General features: G+C 33.7%; 1 protein-coding gene across 4 annotated transcripts in view; it reads left to right on the forward strand.

Annotated features, from left to right (window-relative positions):
• LOC130891365 (whirlin) overlaps nucleotides 1-21,806 on the forward strand; it is a 181,533-nt gene that overhangs the window by 53,121 nt on the left and 106,606 nt on the right. For all 4 annotated transcript variants that reach the window (XM_057796023.1, XM_057796025.1, XM_057796024.1 and 1 more), the window contains exon 5: nucleotides 21,044-21,268. In XM_057796023.1, the coding sequence (XP_057652006.1) occupies nucleotides 21,044-21,268 (225 nt within the window). The remainder of the gene's footprint in view (nucleotides 1-21,043; nucleotides 21,269-21,806) is intronic.

Genomic DNA, 21,806 nt, shown 5'->3' on the forward strand with positions numbered 1-21,806 from the left:
ATGTGCCAGCTACATTATTCTTTTTTATTATCTGGACCACATTATCTTCTTATATCACTTCTTCTATTTCTTGATTTGTTCTTCTTAATACATCATTTCTCCTTTCTTCTTCACCATTATCAGCATCATTTCGATCAGCAGTTTTGTTTCCTTTTTCTTTGTACCTCATTTCTTGTTTCTTTTTTCCCCATTATCTGCATCATTTCGACCCATTTCTAATTGTCTTTTCTAATAGTTTTATATATCAAGTTTTGTTTCCTTTTTCTTATCTTTCTACCTCATTTCTTGTTTTTTTCCCATTATCTGCAACATTTCGACCAATTTCTAATTGTCTTTTCTAATAGTTTTATATATCAAGTTTTGTTTTCATTTTCCTTCTACTTTCTACCTTATTTCTTCTTTTCCATTATCATTGTCATTCGACCTCTTTCTTTGTCATACTCATTGTTTCTACAGCATACTTTATGATGCGTCTTCTCTAATTGTGTTATATGTGTCAAGTTTTGTTTCCTTTTTCTTTTTATTTGTACCTCATTCGTTGTTTTTTTTGTTATCTTCATCATTTCGACCTCTTTCTTTGTCATACTCATTGTTTCTGCAGCATAATTTATGATGCGTCTTCTCTAATTGTGTTATATGTGTCAAGTTTTGTTTCCTTTTTCTTTTTCTTTATACCTCATTCGTTGTTTTTTTGTTATCTGCAACATTTCGACCTCTTTCTTTGTCATACTCATTGTTTCTGCAGCATAATTTATGGTAGGTCTTTTCTAATTGTGTTATAATTATCAAGTTTTGTTACCTTTTTCTTTTTCTTTATACCGCATTCGTTGTTTTTTTTGTTATCTTCATCATTTCGACCTCTTTCTTTGTCATACTCATTGTTTCTGCATCATAATTTATGGTGCGTCTTCTCTAATTGTGTTATATGTGTCAAGTTTTGTTACCTTTTTCTTTTTCTTTATACCTCATTCGTTGTTTTTTTGTTATCTTCATCATTTCGACCTCTTTCTTTGTCATACTCATTGTTTCTGCATCATAATTTATGGTGCGTCTTCTCTAATTGTGTTATATGTGTCAAGTTTTGTTACCTTTTTCTTTTTCTTTATACCTCATTCGTTGTTTTTTTGTTATCTTCATCATTTCGACCTCTTTCTTTGTCATACTCATTGTTTCTGCAGCATAATTTATGATGCGTCTTCTCTAATTGTGTTATATGTGTCAAGTTTTGTTACCTTTTTCTTTTTCTTTATACCTCATTCGTTGTTTTTTTGTTATCTTCATCATTTCGACCTCTTTCTTTGTCATACTCATTGTTTCTGCATCATAATTTATGGTGCGTCTTCTCTAATTGTGTTATATGTGTCAAGTTTTGTTACCTTTTTCTTTTTCTTTATACCTCATTCGTTGTTTTTTTGTTATCTTCATCATTTCGACCTCTTTCTTTGTCATACTCATTGTTTCTGCATCATAATTTATGGTGCGTCTTCTCTAATTGTGTTATATGTGTCAAGTTTTGTTACCTTTTTCTTTTTCTTTATACCTCATTCGTTGTTTTTTTGTTATCTTCATCATTTCGACCTCTTTCTTTGTCATACTCATTGTTTCTGCAGCATAATTTATGATGCGTCTTCTCTAATTGTGTTATATGTGTCAAGTTTCGTTTCCTTTTTCTTTTTTTTTGTATCTCATTCGTTGTTTTTTGTTATCTTCAACATTTCGACCTCTTTCTTTGTCATACTCATTGTTTCTGCAGCATAATTTATTGTGCGTCTTTTCTAACTGTGTTATAGGCATCAAGTTTTGTATTCATTTCCTAATTCCTCATACCTTATTTCGTCTTTTTCATTATCATTATCATTCGACTTCTTTGTTTTTACTCATTGTCTTTCCTTCTTCTTCATACCTTATTTCTTTTTCTCCATTAACATTATCACACTTCTTTCTTCCTTTCTTCTTCATACTTTTCCATTTGGACAAAAGATATATTCGTTGCTTGTATCTTCGTTGTTTCTTAAAATTAAAGAGCAAGATCGAAACCAGTCTCGTTCAAAACTGCCTGAAGATATAAAAAAATCAAGACATCAAGTTAGAACTTATGTTTAAAAATAAACAGATTGAGGCTTTTCAAATAGGTAGAGGTACAATGTATATATCAAGAAAAACCTATGTGATTCTCAGATTAATATGTGCTAATAGAGGTAGTTTTGTTGTTTAATTAAACTGAAATTCCAAATCACGAGTAAATTAAATTGTTGGAATCACAAATTCGTGAGCATTCTTTAATCATTACACATTGATTAAAGCGAACAATTTGTTTGATCTAAAACTGTCGATCAACATGTTGATATTAATTTTAGATAGAATACTTATAAACATAATTCATTTCATTAAAAAAAATAATGCAGGAATTAACAAAACTTTCTTCTTAACCAAATACGTTTATTTTCTCTTGATTCTTTTGAATGAAATGTTACAATACCCCATTTAAAAGTAATTTACACTATCATTTAGTTTTGTATGGCCAATAATAATTTATTTCTGTAATAAATTAATTTTTATACCCTTTTTATTAGATACACGATGTAGATGTGGGGCAAAACTAGCTTTCCAATAGCCAAAATTTAATATTAACGGTAGCAACATTAGAATTTAAAGACGGCGGTTGTAGAAACTACTGTTTTCGTTTCTGGTTTTAGTTTTCTCAAATAAAACATCATAGATCCCCTATGAAATTCATTTTTTTTTGAAAAAACTTCAATAAAGATTTTCAAAGAAGCTGATTGCAACAAAAATAGTGTGATATTTTTCTTCTAATATCAATTTTTATGTTTGTTTCACATATTCAAGCAACCTGCAGAAACGTATCCAATTGTTTCATAGAATCGTGCCATCAGATATAATAAGTCTCAGAGCAATGAAGAATCTGAATCTAGTTCTGTCTGTTTCTAAATTGACTATTACTACTACCATCAAATCCACTGTTGAAGAAGAAATTAAACTCTAAGATCATGTGACTCAAATTTGTTAGCGACAACTTCTTTTTGCATTTCAGCAGTTGTGTTTTCCATCAATATCGCTAAAGGAATCTTTACCATTTTATCTGTAGCTGTTACATCTTGGGTATTGTCTTTTCGTAGCTTCTTATTCTTCGTGCTGGGCAATTTTTTGATTTTTGTACGTCATTCCGGGCTTTTTGTAGCTTGTTTCAACACTTTACCTAAATCGAATTCTCTTTTCATGCGTGCTTCAATGTTTGCTGTTTGCCCCATTGAAAGAGGATCCGCGTTATTTCTTTATACAAATTTACAGCTTCTTTCCTTTTTGATCAATCAGATTTAAAGTAAAAATCAATTTTGGGACAACCATTCGGTGTATGTAGCAATTTTTCGGTGATAATTTGTATAATAATATAAGAAAATGTAGTTTCTCGATACATGAATTTAAATCACCGTAATTGTCGGTTTATTTTCCATATTTTGTCAAGCACCAACGTGCTTGTTGAACACAATTATTGGCTTCTGATTTTTGATAAGAAAACGTGTACGCTTCAGCTAATCGCACTCTATAAGCAGTAAAATGTTTCACAATACACCACGTAGTTATCCAGACGCGGCCTGGGATAATAATACTGTGAATTGTTGCTACAGGATTATAGTATCGCAGTTACACTGAATAAATATTTTAATTTCGTGTTTTTGCCAAAAATTTAAGGCTTTCGCCCCACAATGCATTGCAATAAAAAGGTATTACCTTCGATTTGTATGAATCCGCATCGATTTGCATGAAAATTTGGAATTAAGCTTGACTTATCCTTTATCCTCAAAATCTACCCTATATCGATATGTGCTTATTACTCTTAGGGGTAAAAATTACCCCTTATTGGACAAAATCAATAAAATTATAAGTAAAAGCATTCAATGAGCAGAAAAATACTTTTAAGGTTCGAATAAAAGTTGTTTAATGCTTTAATATAGTATTTTTCAACCCTGCTTGATGTTTTTAATCCCTTATAAAGCACCTCTGGTTAATATGAAATTAAAAAAAAGTTGCTTCCTTTGTGGTAGGTTACTTATATTGAATTGACTCTTTTTATTTGTCTTCAACTCAAATATTTTGCACCCAAAAAATATTTACAGACGTACGCATACAATTTTTTGGTTTATTTATTTTAAATTGACATTTTCCCATCTCTCTTAACTTGATTATTATTTATTTAAAATTTTCAACCCCTATAAATCATCTTTTATGTCAAAAGAAGGGAAAAAATTATTCACATCTTCGATGCATAATTTCACTTGTACTCCAAAATGTACCTGCTTCAAAATTTAAAAAAAGGGTATTTAGTTTTTTGGCCATATCTCGGTTAATTTTCAATCAAATTAGTCGCTCAAAACGTAGATTTACAGGAAATTTTATAACCTATAAGTTTATAAACGTTTCAAAATTTTCGGCCCCTCTATTTTTTAAAGGGTAACGTTTAAAGGGTTCGAAATTGTTACGGTACGATTTGTATAGTCAAATTTCAGTTGTTTTAGAAGTTACAAAAAATTTCAAAAAAGCAAAATGTTTAGTATCTTTCTACAAAAAAAAATATAAATCGATATCATTTCGGTTTTTATGCTAGAGAGTTCCACTAACTCTTATTCTAAAGCTTTTTAAAAGTTCTTTGAAAAAGGTTCGATACAATTACCTCGAAAAGCTGACCGTTTTCCCGTACTCGACTTTGAATTTTAAAACATTTTCGTTCGATAAAAATATTCAATCTTTCCGAAAACCATTCTCTTTGTTTTTTTAGAAGCTTCATTTTCTTTTCTTCCACTTTTTCTAATAAAATCAAAAGTATTTAAGTTATTTATGAAAAATCGATTAAAAAAGTGGTTTTACTGAGGAAAAATGCTAAAAAAATTTTTAGCTTACTTCCTAGTTATGATGTAACTCATCTCTAGTGCAAAAGGACACATCAGCGTAGGGTAGATTTTACTTTTTGAAGTAATCCCCACATGTTGTCAAAATTTCATTAAAATCGATGGACATCGGAGTTGAAAACATCTTTACAACAACTTTTATCCAAGTTAGATGCACTTGAATTAATTTTATCAATTACACAGTCTTATAAAAAAATCTATTGCCCCTGAATGTCTTAACTAACTTACTTATTACTTTCTATTAAAGTCTACTAGCTTTTACCCGCGGCTTTGCTCGCATCGAATCCATTAAATAAGTATCAGAAATCATTATAATAGAAAAGAACGAACTCTGTAGCTATATTAGAACCTGAGATATAGATCTTTGAATGTAGAAAAATTGCCAAAAACCTACAAACATCCATAACTCCACATTGAATGTCCGCGCCTAACTCCGCTCCAACTCAACCGATTTAAGTGTTCAAAAACTTAAAAGAAAGAAAGTGTTTCAGCGAGTATTCTTAAACTAAAACGAACTCTGTAGCTATATTAGAAACTGAGATATAGATCTTTGAATGTAAAAAAATTGCCAAAAACCTACAAACATCCATAACTCCACATTGAATGTCCGCGCCTAGCTCCTCTCCAACTCAACCGTTTTAAGTGTTCAAAAACTCAAAAGAAAGAGGATGTTTCAGCGGGTGTTCTTAAACCAAAACGAAAAAGGTCACTATGGGCTAGATCTGGTGAATACGCTAGGTGGTCAACCAATTCGAAGTGCAATTCGTAAATTGTAGCCATGGCGATCACTAAAATGTGAAAAAGTGCGTTATCTTGATTTAAAAGCACTTTCTTCCTCAAATGCGATCGCTGCTTTGCAATTTCTCCCTTTATCTTATCAAGCAATGATGTGTGATACTTTTTTTGTTATTGCTCCAGATTTTTGAAGAAAGTCGATAAACACAACTTCATGAATATTCCAAAAAACGATTGTGTATTCAGGTTTTATTTACAGTTAGGAATAGATGCAAATAATCCTACTTATTTTGCTCTAATCGCCCTCTAAGGCCTGGGAAATGTTTATTCGAATGCAGCTTTACTCTAAAGTTACCTAATCATAATACGACGGTCATCGAGTACCCATTTGATAAACTTTTTCGATTATATCGCTCATTGTCGTAGTTTTTGGCCGAATGCAATATTTAACAGTTGTGAATGAAAGTGCAAAGTCTTCATAGTGTCCAGTTCCTTTTTATATTTGCGTAAGTTTTTCTACTTTTCGAACTACCCACATATACAATTAAACGTCCAAAATGGTTGAGATCTTAGTGAGAATGTTTCAAGATTCAATTTCGATAAATTATTTTGATAATTTCTATCAAATTGACATCGGAAACTTTTCAGATAATCCTCATATACTTATTTAATAAGAAGTTTTAGTTTTTACGGCATCCCTACAACACTATTATTGATTAAATTCGATAGAAACCATAAATACAAGCGCTGATTTTTGCAGAAACCGACAACCTCACAACCGTCGTGCTTTTACAACATAAAAATGCCTCTCCCAGAAACCGTTCAATTAATCCATATTGTATAAACGAAAGCATCAAGATTAATACACTCGTAAGTTTCTCAAGGACAAAGTCGATTAAATTGTAGTGTGGATTTAGTACATATGGATTAGTTAATTAAGCTGAAATCCACCAATATTATAAAGGTCTTACTAAAATTATACTTCGTAGTTGTAAACTACAGTAAGAGAAATATGTGCTATCAATGTTACTAGGGCTTACGCTATTCCCATTTCCTTTGAAGTAACTTTTCAAATTAAAATCCTTCGTCGGCGTTATTGACTTTCAAGAAATGTGTTTAACCCACAAATATTTATCGAGGGTTAATTCCGTGAAACAAGAAATTAACTACTACATTCGAAACTTTCGTAACTGAAGTTTCATTTCACATCTATGAGATGAGAGATTGATCAAACAGCTTAATTTAGTTACTGGGGTTACACTAAAATTTAAATCTAAACCTCTTCGAGTTTTCCATCCCGGACTGGCGTTTGCATTCCACAAAATGGTTGTTCTTCGCTAAATTAGTGTTTGCTGTTTTTATTCGTCGTTCTGTAAGCTCTTTAGCTGTTGCTTCATGAGGTTTGGTCATCAACTTAATTGTCCTTTTTCTTTATCCGTAGAATTATTTTCACGTACTCAGCTGCGGCGTGTATTCCACGTTTCATGTTGTAAGTACTAATGTCTGCACATGAAGAATGTATGCTTTACGTTGTCCGTAGCTTGTCTTCGTTACTTCTTCCTATTCATCCCTTGGCAGGTGATTAGAAGTCGAGCAGTCAGCCTCCTATCTCGTTGGTCCATATCATCCATCTGCTGCCAGTGGTTCTTAAGCATGATTCTTTTTTCCTTTGAGATTCTGCCTCTGTAGATGATTTCACCGACCTCTACGGTTATGGTTCCCAAATCGGTTCATACTGCTGGTTCTAGTACAGAGCTGCAAACTCTAACAGTAGCTCTGTGTTATACTCTGGCTATTCTTCTGCGGTGCAGCTCTTTATCCATAATATCTCCCTATACCTCTGGACGGTATTGGATTTGTGACTGACAGTCTCCTCTTGACCTTCGATATTTCTTATTAAATGACTGACCTTCATTTGCTTCTTTTCTCATATATTCTCCAAAACACATTTTAGAGTCTATGGTGAATATTCATTATTTCATAAACTCTTTAGTCTTCCGTCTTTCATCGCTTGAATATAGTTAATCTTTTCCACTGCTAGCGATCGTCCATGGTCATCAAGCCATCTCCCTCCAAGTCCGTATGGCGCTGGTTAGCCTCTCTTATATCTCCTCTTTATTTCTTCCAGTGATAACGATAGCCATATCATGGGCATAATTTATGAGATAGCAACCGACTGGCAGCTTTAATCATCATAGGATATGTTCCAGCGTACCAGTTCTAGAATTTATCCTTGTGCGGCTTATTTCTCAGACCATTCCCTGTTTCACAAAGGAGCTGTCTTTTCCTAAGATAATTTTCTGTTGTACCAAGAAAGCAAGGGGAAGCAGTGTGGTTATTCCTTGGGTTGTTTGCTATATTCTCCCAACTAACCGAATCGAAAGTAATCCTAACGTCGATGGTTGCAAGAAGAATCAGAGATGTCGCTACTAGCTATCACTGTTATTAAAAGCCTTGCCAAATCTTTCTGTGACCTTAGATAACGTGACAATGAGTGCAATTGGGGGATAATGCGATGCTTGATTTTTATCTTCTCCTTTGTGCCATTTTCAAATGAAACGATAAGTAGAGTGGTGAGGCGATTTAATGTGCAAGACATAACGGCCCAAAAAACACCCTTTAGAGTATGTATTGGATCGTTTATGCTTTTTTTCTCATTCTCTTCTAACAGGTATCAAAAATTTGCTCATTATCGTGATGACTGATGCGAAAGTTGACTCCGTCACTGAAAAGTCATCGAGTGAGGTAACGCGGATTCGGCTATTCTCTACACCTCGTAATAGTTCAGTCTAACATCCAATACAGCCAATTTTTCACGCGATTATTCAAATATTTGAGCCACCCTCGTAATTGGAGTGAATTGAAGTGGAAATTTTTTATTTAAAACAATTTTTCAACAAACTGCACTTGTCTCAATTATCTTCAATCATAAAAAATTTGAAAATACAGGGTGTTTGGCATAAAAACTGACTTTATTGTTTTTTTTATTTTTTGTAGCCGCTTGTAGCTGGTTTTATATATTCTGCAAATTATTCAAATGGATGATAATGAAAATTTAGTTCTACCAACGCCTCTTGATGGTGTCCTTAACGAAGAAGGTGGCGGCATGATTAATGGTGAAGCTTCCTGTTCCAATCCAATTCAATTGTCCGATACAAATTAATGGACGTTACCATTATGGTGTAATTAATCATAAATTTCCTGTTATTCCGTTGTCAAGTGTGTCGAAAATTTTAAATTTCGCGAACATTTTAGGATCACGTAAATGATTATTGATATCAATCGAAGCCAACAATTGCAATTGAAAATAATTAGTAGCTTCTTAGTCCAGTGAGTACAGCCCAATTAGAGCCAAAAGTTAACATCAAACTTTTGACCGCTAAGCGATATATTTTTGTTAAAATTTTTAAAATTTCGAATTTCAAATAACTCGGAATCTATGGCGAATTTCGAAAAAAGTGAGAGGATCAAAAATGTAGCTCAAAAAATTTTCTACCTGTAATTTTTTCCTTATCTCAAAATTACTCTTATAAAGAGAGAATTTCGTGTTATTGGATTATTTCAACAGTGCATTTTTTGCGGATAACTCAAAAAAGACTTGAAATTTGGAAGTAAATTTCTGTAAAAGAATACGGTGCAGGAAATTACCTTCGAAGCTCAAATATGATTTTTCCTAACCTTCAAAAAACTCTAAAATGTCAGAAATTTTAAAATCTTGATTGTTGTAAGTACTCTAAACTTAAGTGAGGGACAGGGATAATCCTTAAAAACGCTATTCTTGTGAAAACTTTGTTTGAACTTTTACCAAAAATAGAGACAATATTAAAAATCGAATATAAGAAATCAATTGCAATCTAGTCGATTTCGATCACTCTCGAGCATTTCTTCCAAGAGGAATTCCGTGCTCGTCACTGTCTTCTCCTGCAGGACTGGTCTCTCGGTTAAAAAATTCTTATTTATTTGGGGAGGAAGCTAAAGCTCGACAACACAGCTACAAAACGTATACTTTAGTTTTCTCATTATTATGCAAAAATGGCTGGTATTCAACAACTTATAAAAAAGTAAACAAATTTGTCAACTATAAAAAAATCTAACATTAGTAAAAGTAGTTTTTTTCCTATCACAGAGTCAGTTCAAAGGTATAATTGGTCTCATTTTGAAGGTAATCGTCTTATTGACGACCTCAAGCAAAGGTTCGCTGCTGGGTGTAGCAGAGTCACAGACACGTTAAGTTCACCCAGGCAATCAGCAAAAAACAATCCCGTTCGTCTTGTTTTGCAAGAAAATTTTACAAGTCTGAATTTTTTTGGAGATGCAGTTGAAAAGTAGAGATTCTAACGAATAAAATGCACTTTCTTTCGTCCTGAAATTTTGAGTTTTCGAGGAGTCGTAGCAGTTTCTTCTTCAGCCGGATACGTAATTTCCCTCAGACTCTACGTGACGCATAAAATTTTAAGTAAGATGCGACTCCGTAGTTTGAGCGCATTTTACAAAGAAATTTCAGCTCTTAGGACAAAATCACAAGAAACCTTTTTTGTAGAGAATTTCTTAAACTACATATTTGATCCCTTCAGTTTTTTCGAAATAGATTTCGAGTTATTTGCAAAATTCGGTTCGTAAAATGTGTAAAATTTCAATACATTAGTCAGAAAAAAGTGACAGTTATTTAAGTGAAGCTACTTTTGTTATTTTCGAAAGAATTAATTCAAAACAATATCGTGTGTTAATTTATCATTGCTTCGTAAAAAAATACTGTACAAGAACAACAATGGCCTCAAAAGTTTTACTCCGATGATATTGAACGTTCTGGTCGGCCAATTGAAGTGGTTACTTCAGAAAACATCAGAAAAGTCCACAAATTGGTTATATCTAATCGTAAATTCAAATTGCGTGAGATTTTTAAGGTCGTAAAGATATCAGAAGCCAGTGGGTTCACAATTATGCATGAACATTTGACCATGAGAAGCTTTTTCAAAAGTGGGTGAAGCGTTTACTCATAATCGATAATAAACAACAGGGTGTTGATGATTCAGAGTAGTTTTTACACGTAATAAATCAGATTTTTTGCATCGAAACATGACAATGGATGAAACATAGATCCATCACTTTACTCTGGAATCAAAACGATCATTATCTGAGTGGACTGCAGACGGTGAATCACGTCTGAAGCGTCCAAAGGCCACAACAGTGAGCTGGGAAGGTTCTGGCTTCAGTATTTTGGGATGCGCATGGAATATTGTTCATCGACTATCCCCAAAAGGAAGAAACAATCAATAGCGAATACTACATAGAGTTGTTGGATCGTTTGAATGCAAAAGTCAAAGAAAAACGGCCTTATACATCGAAGTCGATGGCAACGGCGATTGAATTGAAGGAACTACACTTCGAATTGCTTCCTCATCCACCGGATAATCCAGATATGGCCCCCAGTGACTACTGGCTATTCGCTGATCTCAAAAAATGCTCGCCGGTATGAAATTCAGCTCAAATGAAGAAGTAATTGCTGAAACTGAAGCCTATTTTGAGGCAAAAGTCAAATCCTTCTACAAGCACGGCATCGAGAAGTTAAAGAAGCGTCGAATGATTTTATTACTCTTGAAAGAGATTACATTGATGAATTAAATCGATTTTGGTACAAAAAAATGTGTTTTACTTACTTAGTCACACGATTTATTGAGTAATGAGTTAGTTGAGAAAAATTTTGACAATAAAAAAACGGCTTTCAACCAAGAGCTGCATCTTGTAATAATCAGTTACCGTATATCTCAAAGTAACAACACTCGTACATACTCATGTTTTATATAAGAATAAGCTCTTCAGTGTTATAAATGCTCACGTGAATATACAAAACTTTTACAAACTTATGTACTTGGCGTTAAACTGTATGTTAACGATTTTGACATAAATAAATATTTACGTTGTTGCGAACACGATGAACACCTCGAGATAACATGTTTATTCATTTTTCTTTCCGTTAAAGCGAGTAATCCACTTAGTTTTAATTTCAACTATGTCGATTATGCTTGAACGCCCTATTGAACATAAGAGAATAATTACTTTCCATTTGAAACCAAGCAGATTACAGTAAATTACGTCCTTATGTAAGTATACTATTTTTCAAGTCAAGTGAATCATATCAAAGCGAAAATCCATGAAATCCATTGACGTAGAAATACAAATATGTTATGCATTCACGCAGAAAAAGTTTCTAGAACGAAGCGACTAAAATATAAGAACTTTAAATATAAAATTTTTGTGAAGATAAGCAAAAAGACCTGTATAATTTTTATTTAGAATATCTGATTTATTCTTTTGGAAATCATCAACACGTCGCACAGTCACTACAGTCCAGTATCTCTTAATAACCTTCTAGGCGAGCTCTATGTATATTGTAATATCTTTCCCAATTGATTCGTGATTTGCACCATCGATTCAAACAATTTCCTTGCCAAAAACATCCTACAAAACCCCTGGATCCCTACTAGACGGCGCATTTCCTCAAAGCCCAAAAGGAAACTTCCTTATCCCTCTTCGGCTGTTAGCGATGGTCTGTGGAAGATTTCGCAAGAAAATAATTTTCCTGTAACCTGGTGAACCGCTTCACCAGCCAAATGGCCGCTTACTTAAATAAAGAAAGCATTTATTACATTTTCCGGAAACCTGTTTGTTTCGTTCCATATCCCGAATAAAAATGTCCTTATTCATCATCAAAATAAACCCTTTCTCCCTCTTATATTGCCTTAAAGATCATAAGATCATATATATATATAAATTATGTGATTTACTGAATGATAAAATCGATTGTATTATTATAGTGTCCTATATGCCTTGTGACTAACCATTTTCTCCATTGTCTTTCTGTCATTCCAAAGTGTCTTAACCATCCCGATTTCTGGGCTTTTATTATTATTTGGGTTATATTTTGGTCTTTAAATGGTTCTAATAGCTTTTGGTGCTTCTTCTGTATATTTCAACTTTTCCAATTTCACTTTAAATCCATCTGAAAATATTTCGTTACCATATTTTTACTTGATTCAATAAAGCCACTTTGAAAATCGGTTCGTAAACAATTCCAATTCTCAGAAACAGATTGTATTGCAGCTTCAGAGAAAAAACTGGACCCGAGAAAAAGTATTTTCAGAAATTTAGGTCCATCACTAAAGGGCGTATTGGAAAATATGACATTGCAAAACGAAATTTTTGAAAATTTTCCCAAATAAGTGGCAGCAAATTCTACGCATTTGTCATTCCACAAGGTTCAGTCTCTCTTCAAATAAGTGATGGGGTAGAGTGGGAACCTTGTTATGAAAAAATACCTCTAAGTCCGGTTCTGATCGGCCGATTTTTATAAATTTGATGTTGTTTCAAAGAGCTTTGTCCAGCGATACAAAATATATAAATGCTGAGCTATATAATTAGCAAGTGAATGCTAGAGGGTGTTGTTCGTGCTTCTCCGGGCCATTTTTCCCTGAGCTGAAGTCTGGCTATAGAATAACAAGACTGCGAGCCTAGAGGGAGCCCTAGACAGTTGTGGTGAAAAATGAGTAAAGAGTTGGGTATCTTTATGTCTTGTCTACGTACATTCCAAAACACGTTTCCGTCATTATTATAATATTTGTGCAGTAGCGTTTTGAAACGAACACAGGTATCAATCTCAAATTTCTTGTAAAATGGAAAAAAACTCCAACTGAGTGCTATAAATTGTTACAAGAGGCATATGGGGACAATTATCTATCTAGTGCGCGTGTTTTTGAGTGATTTAAGCGGTTTAGAGAGGCCTGAGAAAGCACTAAAGATGACCAGCGCCCAGGTCGCCCTGTGACTGTTTCAACTCCGGAAACAGTGACCAAAATCAACCAAATTGTGCGTGCAGTTCGTCGAATGAGCATCCGAATGATTGCCGAGACTGTAGACGCCGATAAAGAAACGGTTAGAAAAATTTAACACGAGGAATTCCACGTCACAAAAGTCTGTGCGAAGTTGGTGCCAAAAAATCTGTCTCCTTGCCAAAAACTCTTACGTCAAGGGGTCTGCTCATATTTCCTTCAAAGGTTAGAAAAAGTTCTGCTTCGAAAGAAATTCGATTTGAGTCGATGGAAGCGGTAAACCAAAAAACGGCAGAGGTTCTAAAGGCACTCACCAAAGAAAACTTCCAGTAATGCTTCGATTAGTTGAAAAAAAGTATGGAAAGGTGTGTGGCGAGGGGATGGGGGTATATTGAAGGGGGAACATTCGATTGTAGAATAATTTTTATAATAAAAATTTTTTTCTTAACCAGTCTCGTTATTTAATAGCCAGAACTAGTATAATCCGTTCCTGAGATAAATCCGCTAGCCGTTCTTAGTTGCCCACCCGGTACATATAAGATATATGAAATGAGTGGATGAAAATAATTAATTTTTGTTTTTATTCCACTGAAAAAAACGCGAATTTCCTGATGACATAAAATTCTACGAAAATTATTAGTAGTCCAATCCTGTTTGCTCGTTCAGTAGGCGTTATGAATACAAATAGGATAATTTTCCGGATCATATTTCCTAAATATGTTATCCTAGCTCGGTATCCTCTCGATCTGGTTCTAATTTCTCAAAAATATCCCTTATTTCACAGTTTTATCCGACATTAAGTGAGCAGAGGTAATTTCGTTATTTGCTGACTGTTTGCGTGAGTGGTTAAAAAGTAATTATTACCATCAGTTTTAAAGCTATTTGAATTATTTTTTGTACCAAACAATTTAATTAATTTAACTTACATAATCGGCATGAATTTTTCATAGCCACTCACTGGAAGGTACAAAAGTGAAATTTTACAAATATCCCTGCCACCCATATCGTAAAGTTTTATCAATAAAACAGACAGTAAAAGTTTGAGACTATAGAGACTGACAATACAATTTTTAGAATTCTTGTAAGAAGAATTAATTAATTAGTTTCCTACCTCTGATTAGAATAAAATGGGCACACCTCCCGAATTGGCAAGACCCATTTGTCAGTATATTTATGCTATAAGTCCAAATGAATGACCATCAACACTCTTTGGGCTTCTTTTATTTTTGGGTAGTTTCCCAGAAAGATGTAGATCATTACCACTGCTAAATTTTCCAATCCTTGTCTATATGTTTGCCTATACATTCCCCAACCTTTTCTTTTAACGTCCCTGCGGCCCTTTTTTGCCATTCATAATGTTGAAGAGTCAATTTTCAATTCCACCTGAGAACATGACCGATGTTTGACAATTTTCGATATTTCTCTACTGTTAAAAGTTGCTTAGCCTAAGACTGCTTTATTTTCTTGCAAATACTTCTATGCGGTTGATTGTGGTGTCCAAACTATAGCTCCATACAACAACACGGACCAAATAAAACATTCAATCATCCTTTATCTCAAATTTTGTTTCTATTTATTCGTATTCAGTCACATTTCTTGTCCCCAAACGTCAAGGAACCTTTGAAATATTTTTTGAAATCTCCAGAAAGATTCAGAAAATTTGCCAGTCTCTAAGAAATCTTCTTTTTTTAATAGGACCCTTTCTCAATTCAGAATATTTAGCCTCTTCTTGAGCTTTTCTTGTGAAGCTGAGCTCCATCTCTAATGTAAACTTTCTGGTGTTGTCCTATGGTTTCCATATGTTTTTTTCTGCTTTTACGCCCATCATCCTCATCTGCTTTCTTGTAGACATGATCTCTACAATCTGTAACCTATTTCACCATATACTGAATTAGTTCTCTTCATCTATTTCTAAGGCTCACTCTTTATTTTATAAATATTTAATTATTCTCAGCGTTTACATTCCAGAAGTCCTTATTTTATAGATTCCATCAATTGAATGTCTATTAAGACTTTAGAATTTCTTTTATTAACAAAAAGTTTCCTTGAAATATGTAGATCGTTATCAAAAAATTAGATAAATTTATGAAAAATCTATTAAAACATCAATAAACTTTGTTAAAATATTTAAAAAGAGAAAGATTCAGAAATTTTTTAGTTTCTGGAAAATCTACTTCTTTCTGTTTGATTCCAATTATCAGCCTCTTCTGGAGATGCTGAGCTTTAGCTCTCACACGTCTTTTTGGGGTTCTTCAAAGTGCTCTCAATGTGTTTGGTTTCTGCATTTTGTCTACTATCTTCAACTACTGAACACACTGTCTACCACACCACTACACCAACACTCACTCACTCAACACTCACAAGTCTTCAGAGACTGAAGGTAACCTGTCTTCAGTCTCTGAAAGACGAGTCATCAACGGTTCCAAAAACTCCTACTTACACCTGATCTGTTAACTGGCATTCTTTTGATATGATCTCTCCAATCTGTTCAAATCTAACGAAGAAGGACCTATTCATCTTTGGTGTTGAACGGGTATCTTCTGCAGCAGGAAGAAAGTGCAATAAAACCTTGGAATTCATCTGGACCGATAAATAATCTGGAGAACCCACATACAAATAAATAGAGAGTAATTGGACGTAAAACTCAGTAAACTGCACTAGTTAATAGGTCGATGATCTTAATTAACAGTCAATAACAAACTGTTACTATACAAAGTCACATTGAAACCCATCTGTAATTATGGTATTGAACTATGGGGCTCTGCATCGAAATCAAACATAGCAATTCTATTGAGATTTTGGTCTAAAGATTATGTTTAATGCTCCATAGTATTCATCCATATTAGAGAATTAAAAAGATCCTTATCTCTATTATTAACAGAACTATCAAACACTTATAAACCAAAAATCGTATCTTCCTACTAATTAAAACAGAAATAGCGCACTTAAAAAATGAAGATGCCACCACCGTATTTATGTTTATATGATCACATTTTGGTATAAAAGGAAATGAAGAAGTAGATCAGATAGCCCGATCAGCAAAAAACAACCAGAATCCTTTTTTAATGATGTGATATGTCAAATAAATCCTTGGCCTCAACCAACATCGAGCTTACGACTGGTTCATAGCAATTTAATTTATAAAAATATAATAACTATAGAGACTATATAAAAGCTTCTAAAGTTCCTTCATAACCTCCAAGTATTTTTACGGATACCTGGAGCTTACAAACGCAATGTGGTGACCAGATATGATCGGAACTATGATGATGATATAAGCCCTGACGGCAGTTACCGATGGATTAAGCAATAAATTTCGTGTATTGGTGGGTCCACACGATACAGACTTCCATAAAATTCTATAGAATTTTGTCTGTGCAAACTAGTACAGTACAGTACAGACAAATAAAGTCGGAGTGTGCATGTACCTAAGTCTAGCTAAGAAATTTAAATTTTTAGAAGACTGAAACTTTGGAAAAGTCTGAAGTGATGAAAAATCTGTATGGACATTCTATCCAAATGTTTGGGCAAAATTTTTTAATCCAACATCATAGTCTGTGCAGATATCTATACGAACAAAAGTCTGTATCGTGTGGACCCACCATAAGACATTGCCGCATCTGAACGATAACCGGTTTTTTTACAACAGCAAAAGAGAAAGCATTTGTCACTTATATTCAGAAGTCCTTTGATTGGGGCTTCCCATTACGAGAGTCAGATGTAAAGATCTTTGTGAAAAACTATTTAATAAATCATATTTAGCTAATGAATTTTGTTGATTATCTATAATAACTGCTAGAGAAGTAGATCGTAAATCCTCAGATTAATCTTTTAACCGGTCAGTAAGTTTATACGCTGTTTGTCGATCTCCAGGCACATTTCGTAACTGTCCGGGCCAATTAATTGCCTCAATTCTTAATCATGACGATTAAATGGTCTTCTTTGAGATATTTTTGGTTTCTTCATGCTGCAAAACGACATTTTTGTTCCTCTATTCTCACTGTACACCACTTTCTCGCTCATTGTCAAAAAACATCAATAATAACACGTGAAAAAAAGAAACGAAATATCACAGATGTATCGAGAAAGATGAGTGTTTGTTTACTAGCCTCTTTCTCAAATGCTTGACTGTTCCTCATTGACTAAAAGAGCCGTTCGATAAGTCTAACCTCGTCTAAGACTGTTCAGGACATAAATATTTTCAACAGCCGTACCTCACCATAGGAAATAGCTCAGACTTAAAATCGAGAACCCAGTACTCAAAGGTTTGTCCTGGTCATAACCCCTTAAAACACCTTTTTATAGGTCCTAGGGGCTATTTCAAAATGAATAAAATAAAAATAGTGTTTCTGGGGTCTAGGAATAGGTAATAATTTGTATATAAGTCCATATAAAAAAGTGAAACAGTTTGCAGCATGCCCGGAATTAAATATTATTATTAGAAAAGAAGTCGTTAACAGAGTAGGAGGCACTTTCCAGATTTGATTTCAATTGGCAAGTGATTATGCATTTTTTGAGTTGTAAAATATTGAGCCGTTAACTAATTCTAAGCGTGGAGTTGGTAGGTAAAAGTCGCGCTTTCTGAAATTGGGTGTTTACGAATCAACGATAAATAAGGTAGGAAGATTCAGAATGTTTAATCTTTTAAAGAAGTCCCTGCAGTGAGCATTTTAGTCATGATCTCAGCGCAAAACAAGAGGAACTTAATATTTAGATAAGGCGGCAATATGTGAGTCCCATTTCAAGGAATTGTCCTCAACAAACCCTAAGAATTTTACAGAATAAGAAAGGCCGCAATGTATTAGAAGCGTTGAAAAAGAGAAAATTAAAATCGCACCATGATTTAAGGGTGGTTAGGTCACTAGATATGGTCCTATGAAGTGGGACCAGGGTTGCTCCAAGAGAAATTAGTGTCGTCTGCAAACAAACATATTTTACAACTGATACTCATTTATAAACAGAAGAAACAGAATAGGGCCTAGTACTGAGCCTTGGGGCACTCCACATTCTATTGGCTTGCAAGAAGATATCGTGGAATCGAACCTTACAAGCTGTTGGTAAGGTATGACTTGAACCATGCGAGAGGTGTTCCTCTGAAACCGTAGTACTGCAATTTGTTGATTAAAATATGATTTACAAAATCGAAAGCCTTAGAAAAATCACAAAAAGTTGTCGTGGAGTGATGGCTGTTTGGGCTAGAGTAGACATTAAAAAAAACCAAATTTTCTTTGAGCAAGTTAATTTGTATATTGCTACTAATCATTTGCTCATTATAAATTTTCCAGATTGCATATTAACAGGGTTGTTAAAAAATTCGATAATCTAGATTTACCATACAATTATTTCACTACTAATAATTGATAGTACTTACAAAAAAGTTCGTGATAGAACGATAAAACGATAAAAAATTTAATAAACTTATTTCATCACACCAACCACTTTTGTTTGATTTGATTTGAAAATTTTATGAGACAAAATTATGTTTAATGGAAATTGATTCAATGTTCACCTTGGAATATAAAGGATATGTACCGCCATGTTAACAAAGTATCTTAACAATCGAATCTCCCCCGATTATGTCTAACGTAGTCTAAAGCTTCGCAATTCGTTTTTAATGAAGTAATTAGTATGGAATTACAACCCATATAATGTGATTATCTACTGAAGGTATTCAGTTTACATACAAAACGCTTCTATCGTAATTTGTTAATTCATTACAACGACCCTACCGAGCTGATTTGATTGATAGAAGCAGGAGCTCCATTTTCCAACAGATTGTATGTAGCTAATTTATTACCAAAGCTATACCCACCCCATTATTCAGTGAAGAATTCAAAAGGGTAATCAATGAATAGGGGATGTTAAATAAAACTATATTGGTTGATGATGTTTTTTTATTAAATTGTACTTTTTTTCATTCATTTCATTTCATAATTTATAATATGTTGAATGGATAGATTATATTTTTTAGTCGATTAAATAATCAATTTTTTAGACGACGCCATCTGAAAGTTCTTCGTTCTGTATTCATTTACAAACCGAAAGTTGCGTTTTGAGTGTTCCATGTAGTGAAAGTGACAGTTCCGTACTGCAAAACACTTTCGGGACGCTCTGGAGTAACTATCTTAAATGTGACTCTAGCCACTTTAATGTTGACAGTTGACAGTTTCACTTGTTACTTGTTTTTTTTCGAACTTCTTCTTACGAAATCATTTCTATAAAAAATTTTGTTGGTTCTCGAACATTTTCTCTTTATTATCCTAACATGTATGGCTCAAAATATCATATACACTGCGACCGAAAGAATCCTTTTTGTTGCTGTGAAACTGGGAATACGAACTGCTCACAACTAATCTATTGAATCTTTAAGAAATCTCAAGACGAAGGATGGCTCCAGCAGCATTCATTATCTAAATCTAACTTCCCCCCAGGTGTAGTGCTCTGGAGCTCACACTTTTAACGAATGTGGATTTCGTTTTTTACTTAGCAGAATCTGTTGAATTTTGTATACTCAGGTGTCTACTGAGGTAGTAATTCCCCGACCAGCACCCTCTTAAATCGTTCTTCCCAAATTGTTACATTCAATAGATCTCTTTTGTTTATAGATTCCCTGGATTATCTTTGATTGCCTCAACAAATGTAGATTATCCCAGTACCTATTTTTCTTCTATCTACGCCCTCTCAATTGTCCTGTAGCCCACAGAAGGGTTCAGATCCTACAAAAGGTTTATCAGCTCTTTTTTTTAACAAGTCTGTCTGGTATTTTATTCTCTTCAACTCCGGTTTATCCAGAAACCATCGGAGGGTAACTTGATTTATATTGACTAACTTGTTCAACTTGTCCAGGCATTTCCAAAACTGCTTGGATCTTAGAATTCAGAGTTCTAATGGGTACTAGGCTTTAAAAAAAAGCATAATCTCATACTTGCAACAATTTTGCTTCAAATTGAGTTGGACATATTTTCCGATTGCATATGTTTCTGCTAGAAAATACTTAAGCAATAGAAGTATTTGAGTATCTGGGTCCGTACTTCTTTTCTATACCTGTCTGCTGTTTTGGATCCCTCCTTGTATCATTAGATGGAATTTCTAATATGGTGCTTTGATCCCATTTACTTCTTTCTCACAGCTTTACTTTTTCGGTTTACATCATGGGGCATGTCCCTGATTTTCCACTACTCTTTTTAATAATGTATGGAGGAGGTGGAAAAGTTGGGATTTCTTTTCGTGCCTTGATTTTATATGTGCAAGTAAGTCTTTGAAACTTCTCATAGTGTTCAGATCATTTCTAGTAGCCCAGACCACTGTCCTATACGTGTTGAACATCTATAGCAAGATGTTTTCCTGCAAAATTTCTGCACACCAACAGGACTCTCGTGTTTTCTAACTCTAACTCTAACTTTTTTGTAAACTTCAGAGCTCTTGTTTCAATTGGTCACTCTTTTATCTTCTCTTTGAGACATCTAAAAACATATTCAATTTCCAATAATTTTTTCTACTAAAATCATCTCTATATTATGATTGCATTAAAGTTTTTCTTTGTATGATTTTTTTCAGATGCTGAAATCCTGTAGAAAATTAAGCATGACCGTTCGATCTCCAAATTTACCTACAGCAGGTTATGGAGGAGGTGCTCCGTGGCAGATGCGACAAACTTGTTCATGGATGGATAGACATGGACGACCCGTATCTCCTCCTATGGAATACACCAGATCAGGTCCAGTACCACCTCAGAGGTATGGATATGGTAGACCTTCAAGCAAGGACAGGAGTATAAGAAGGGTGAGTTTTTTCTACCAAAAATAACAAAATTGTTATTATTTATCAATAACTAATATTTGTTAAACTCAAATCTATTCACTTCTGTGGAAGCCAATTTTAACTTGATTTGCTAATGATCTTTCGAAAATTCCAACCAGGGTTTAGTCTCATTTCTCTATTATTTCATAGTCTATAATATAATTTGAACTAACTCACATTTGTGCTTATCCATAACGAATTTTTTTAATTCCCGATCCTCATTCTTTTCCAATTTATCTGTATCCAGAACTAAGGCTCTTTCTATTTCTTCATTAGCTCTTTTCCTGCATACGTAATCTTTGTAGGTCTCAGAATAGTACGCATGATTTTTTATTTCAATCTTCAAATAATTTTCGCCTCTTTTTTGCCTTTTGTTTTGTAGAATTTTATTATGATTTCATATAAATCAAGTTTTGCTTTCAGTCTTGTTTCTTTCCTATCAAACATTGTTCTATTTTGCATCAAATGATCTGTAAAAATTGAGGCGTATATTAACAAATTGTCTTTATTTAGCTATTTG

Source organism: Diorhabda carinulata, chromosome 3 (assembly GCF_026250575.1).
Source record: "Diorhabda carinulata isolate Delta chromosome 3, icDioCari1.1, whole genome shotgun sequence".
Lineage (NCBI taxonomy): Eukaryota > Metazoa > Arthropoda > Insecta > Coleoptera > Chrysomelidae > Diorhabda > Diorhabda carinulata.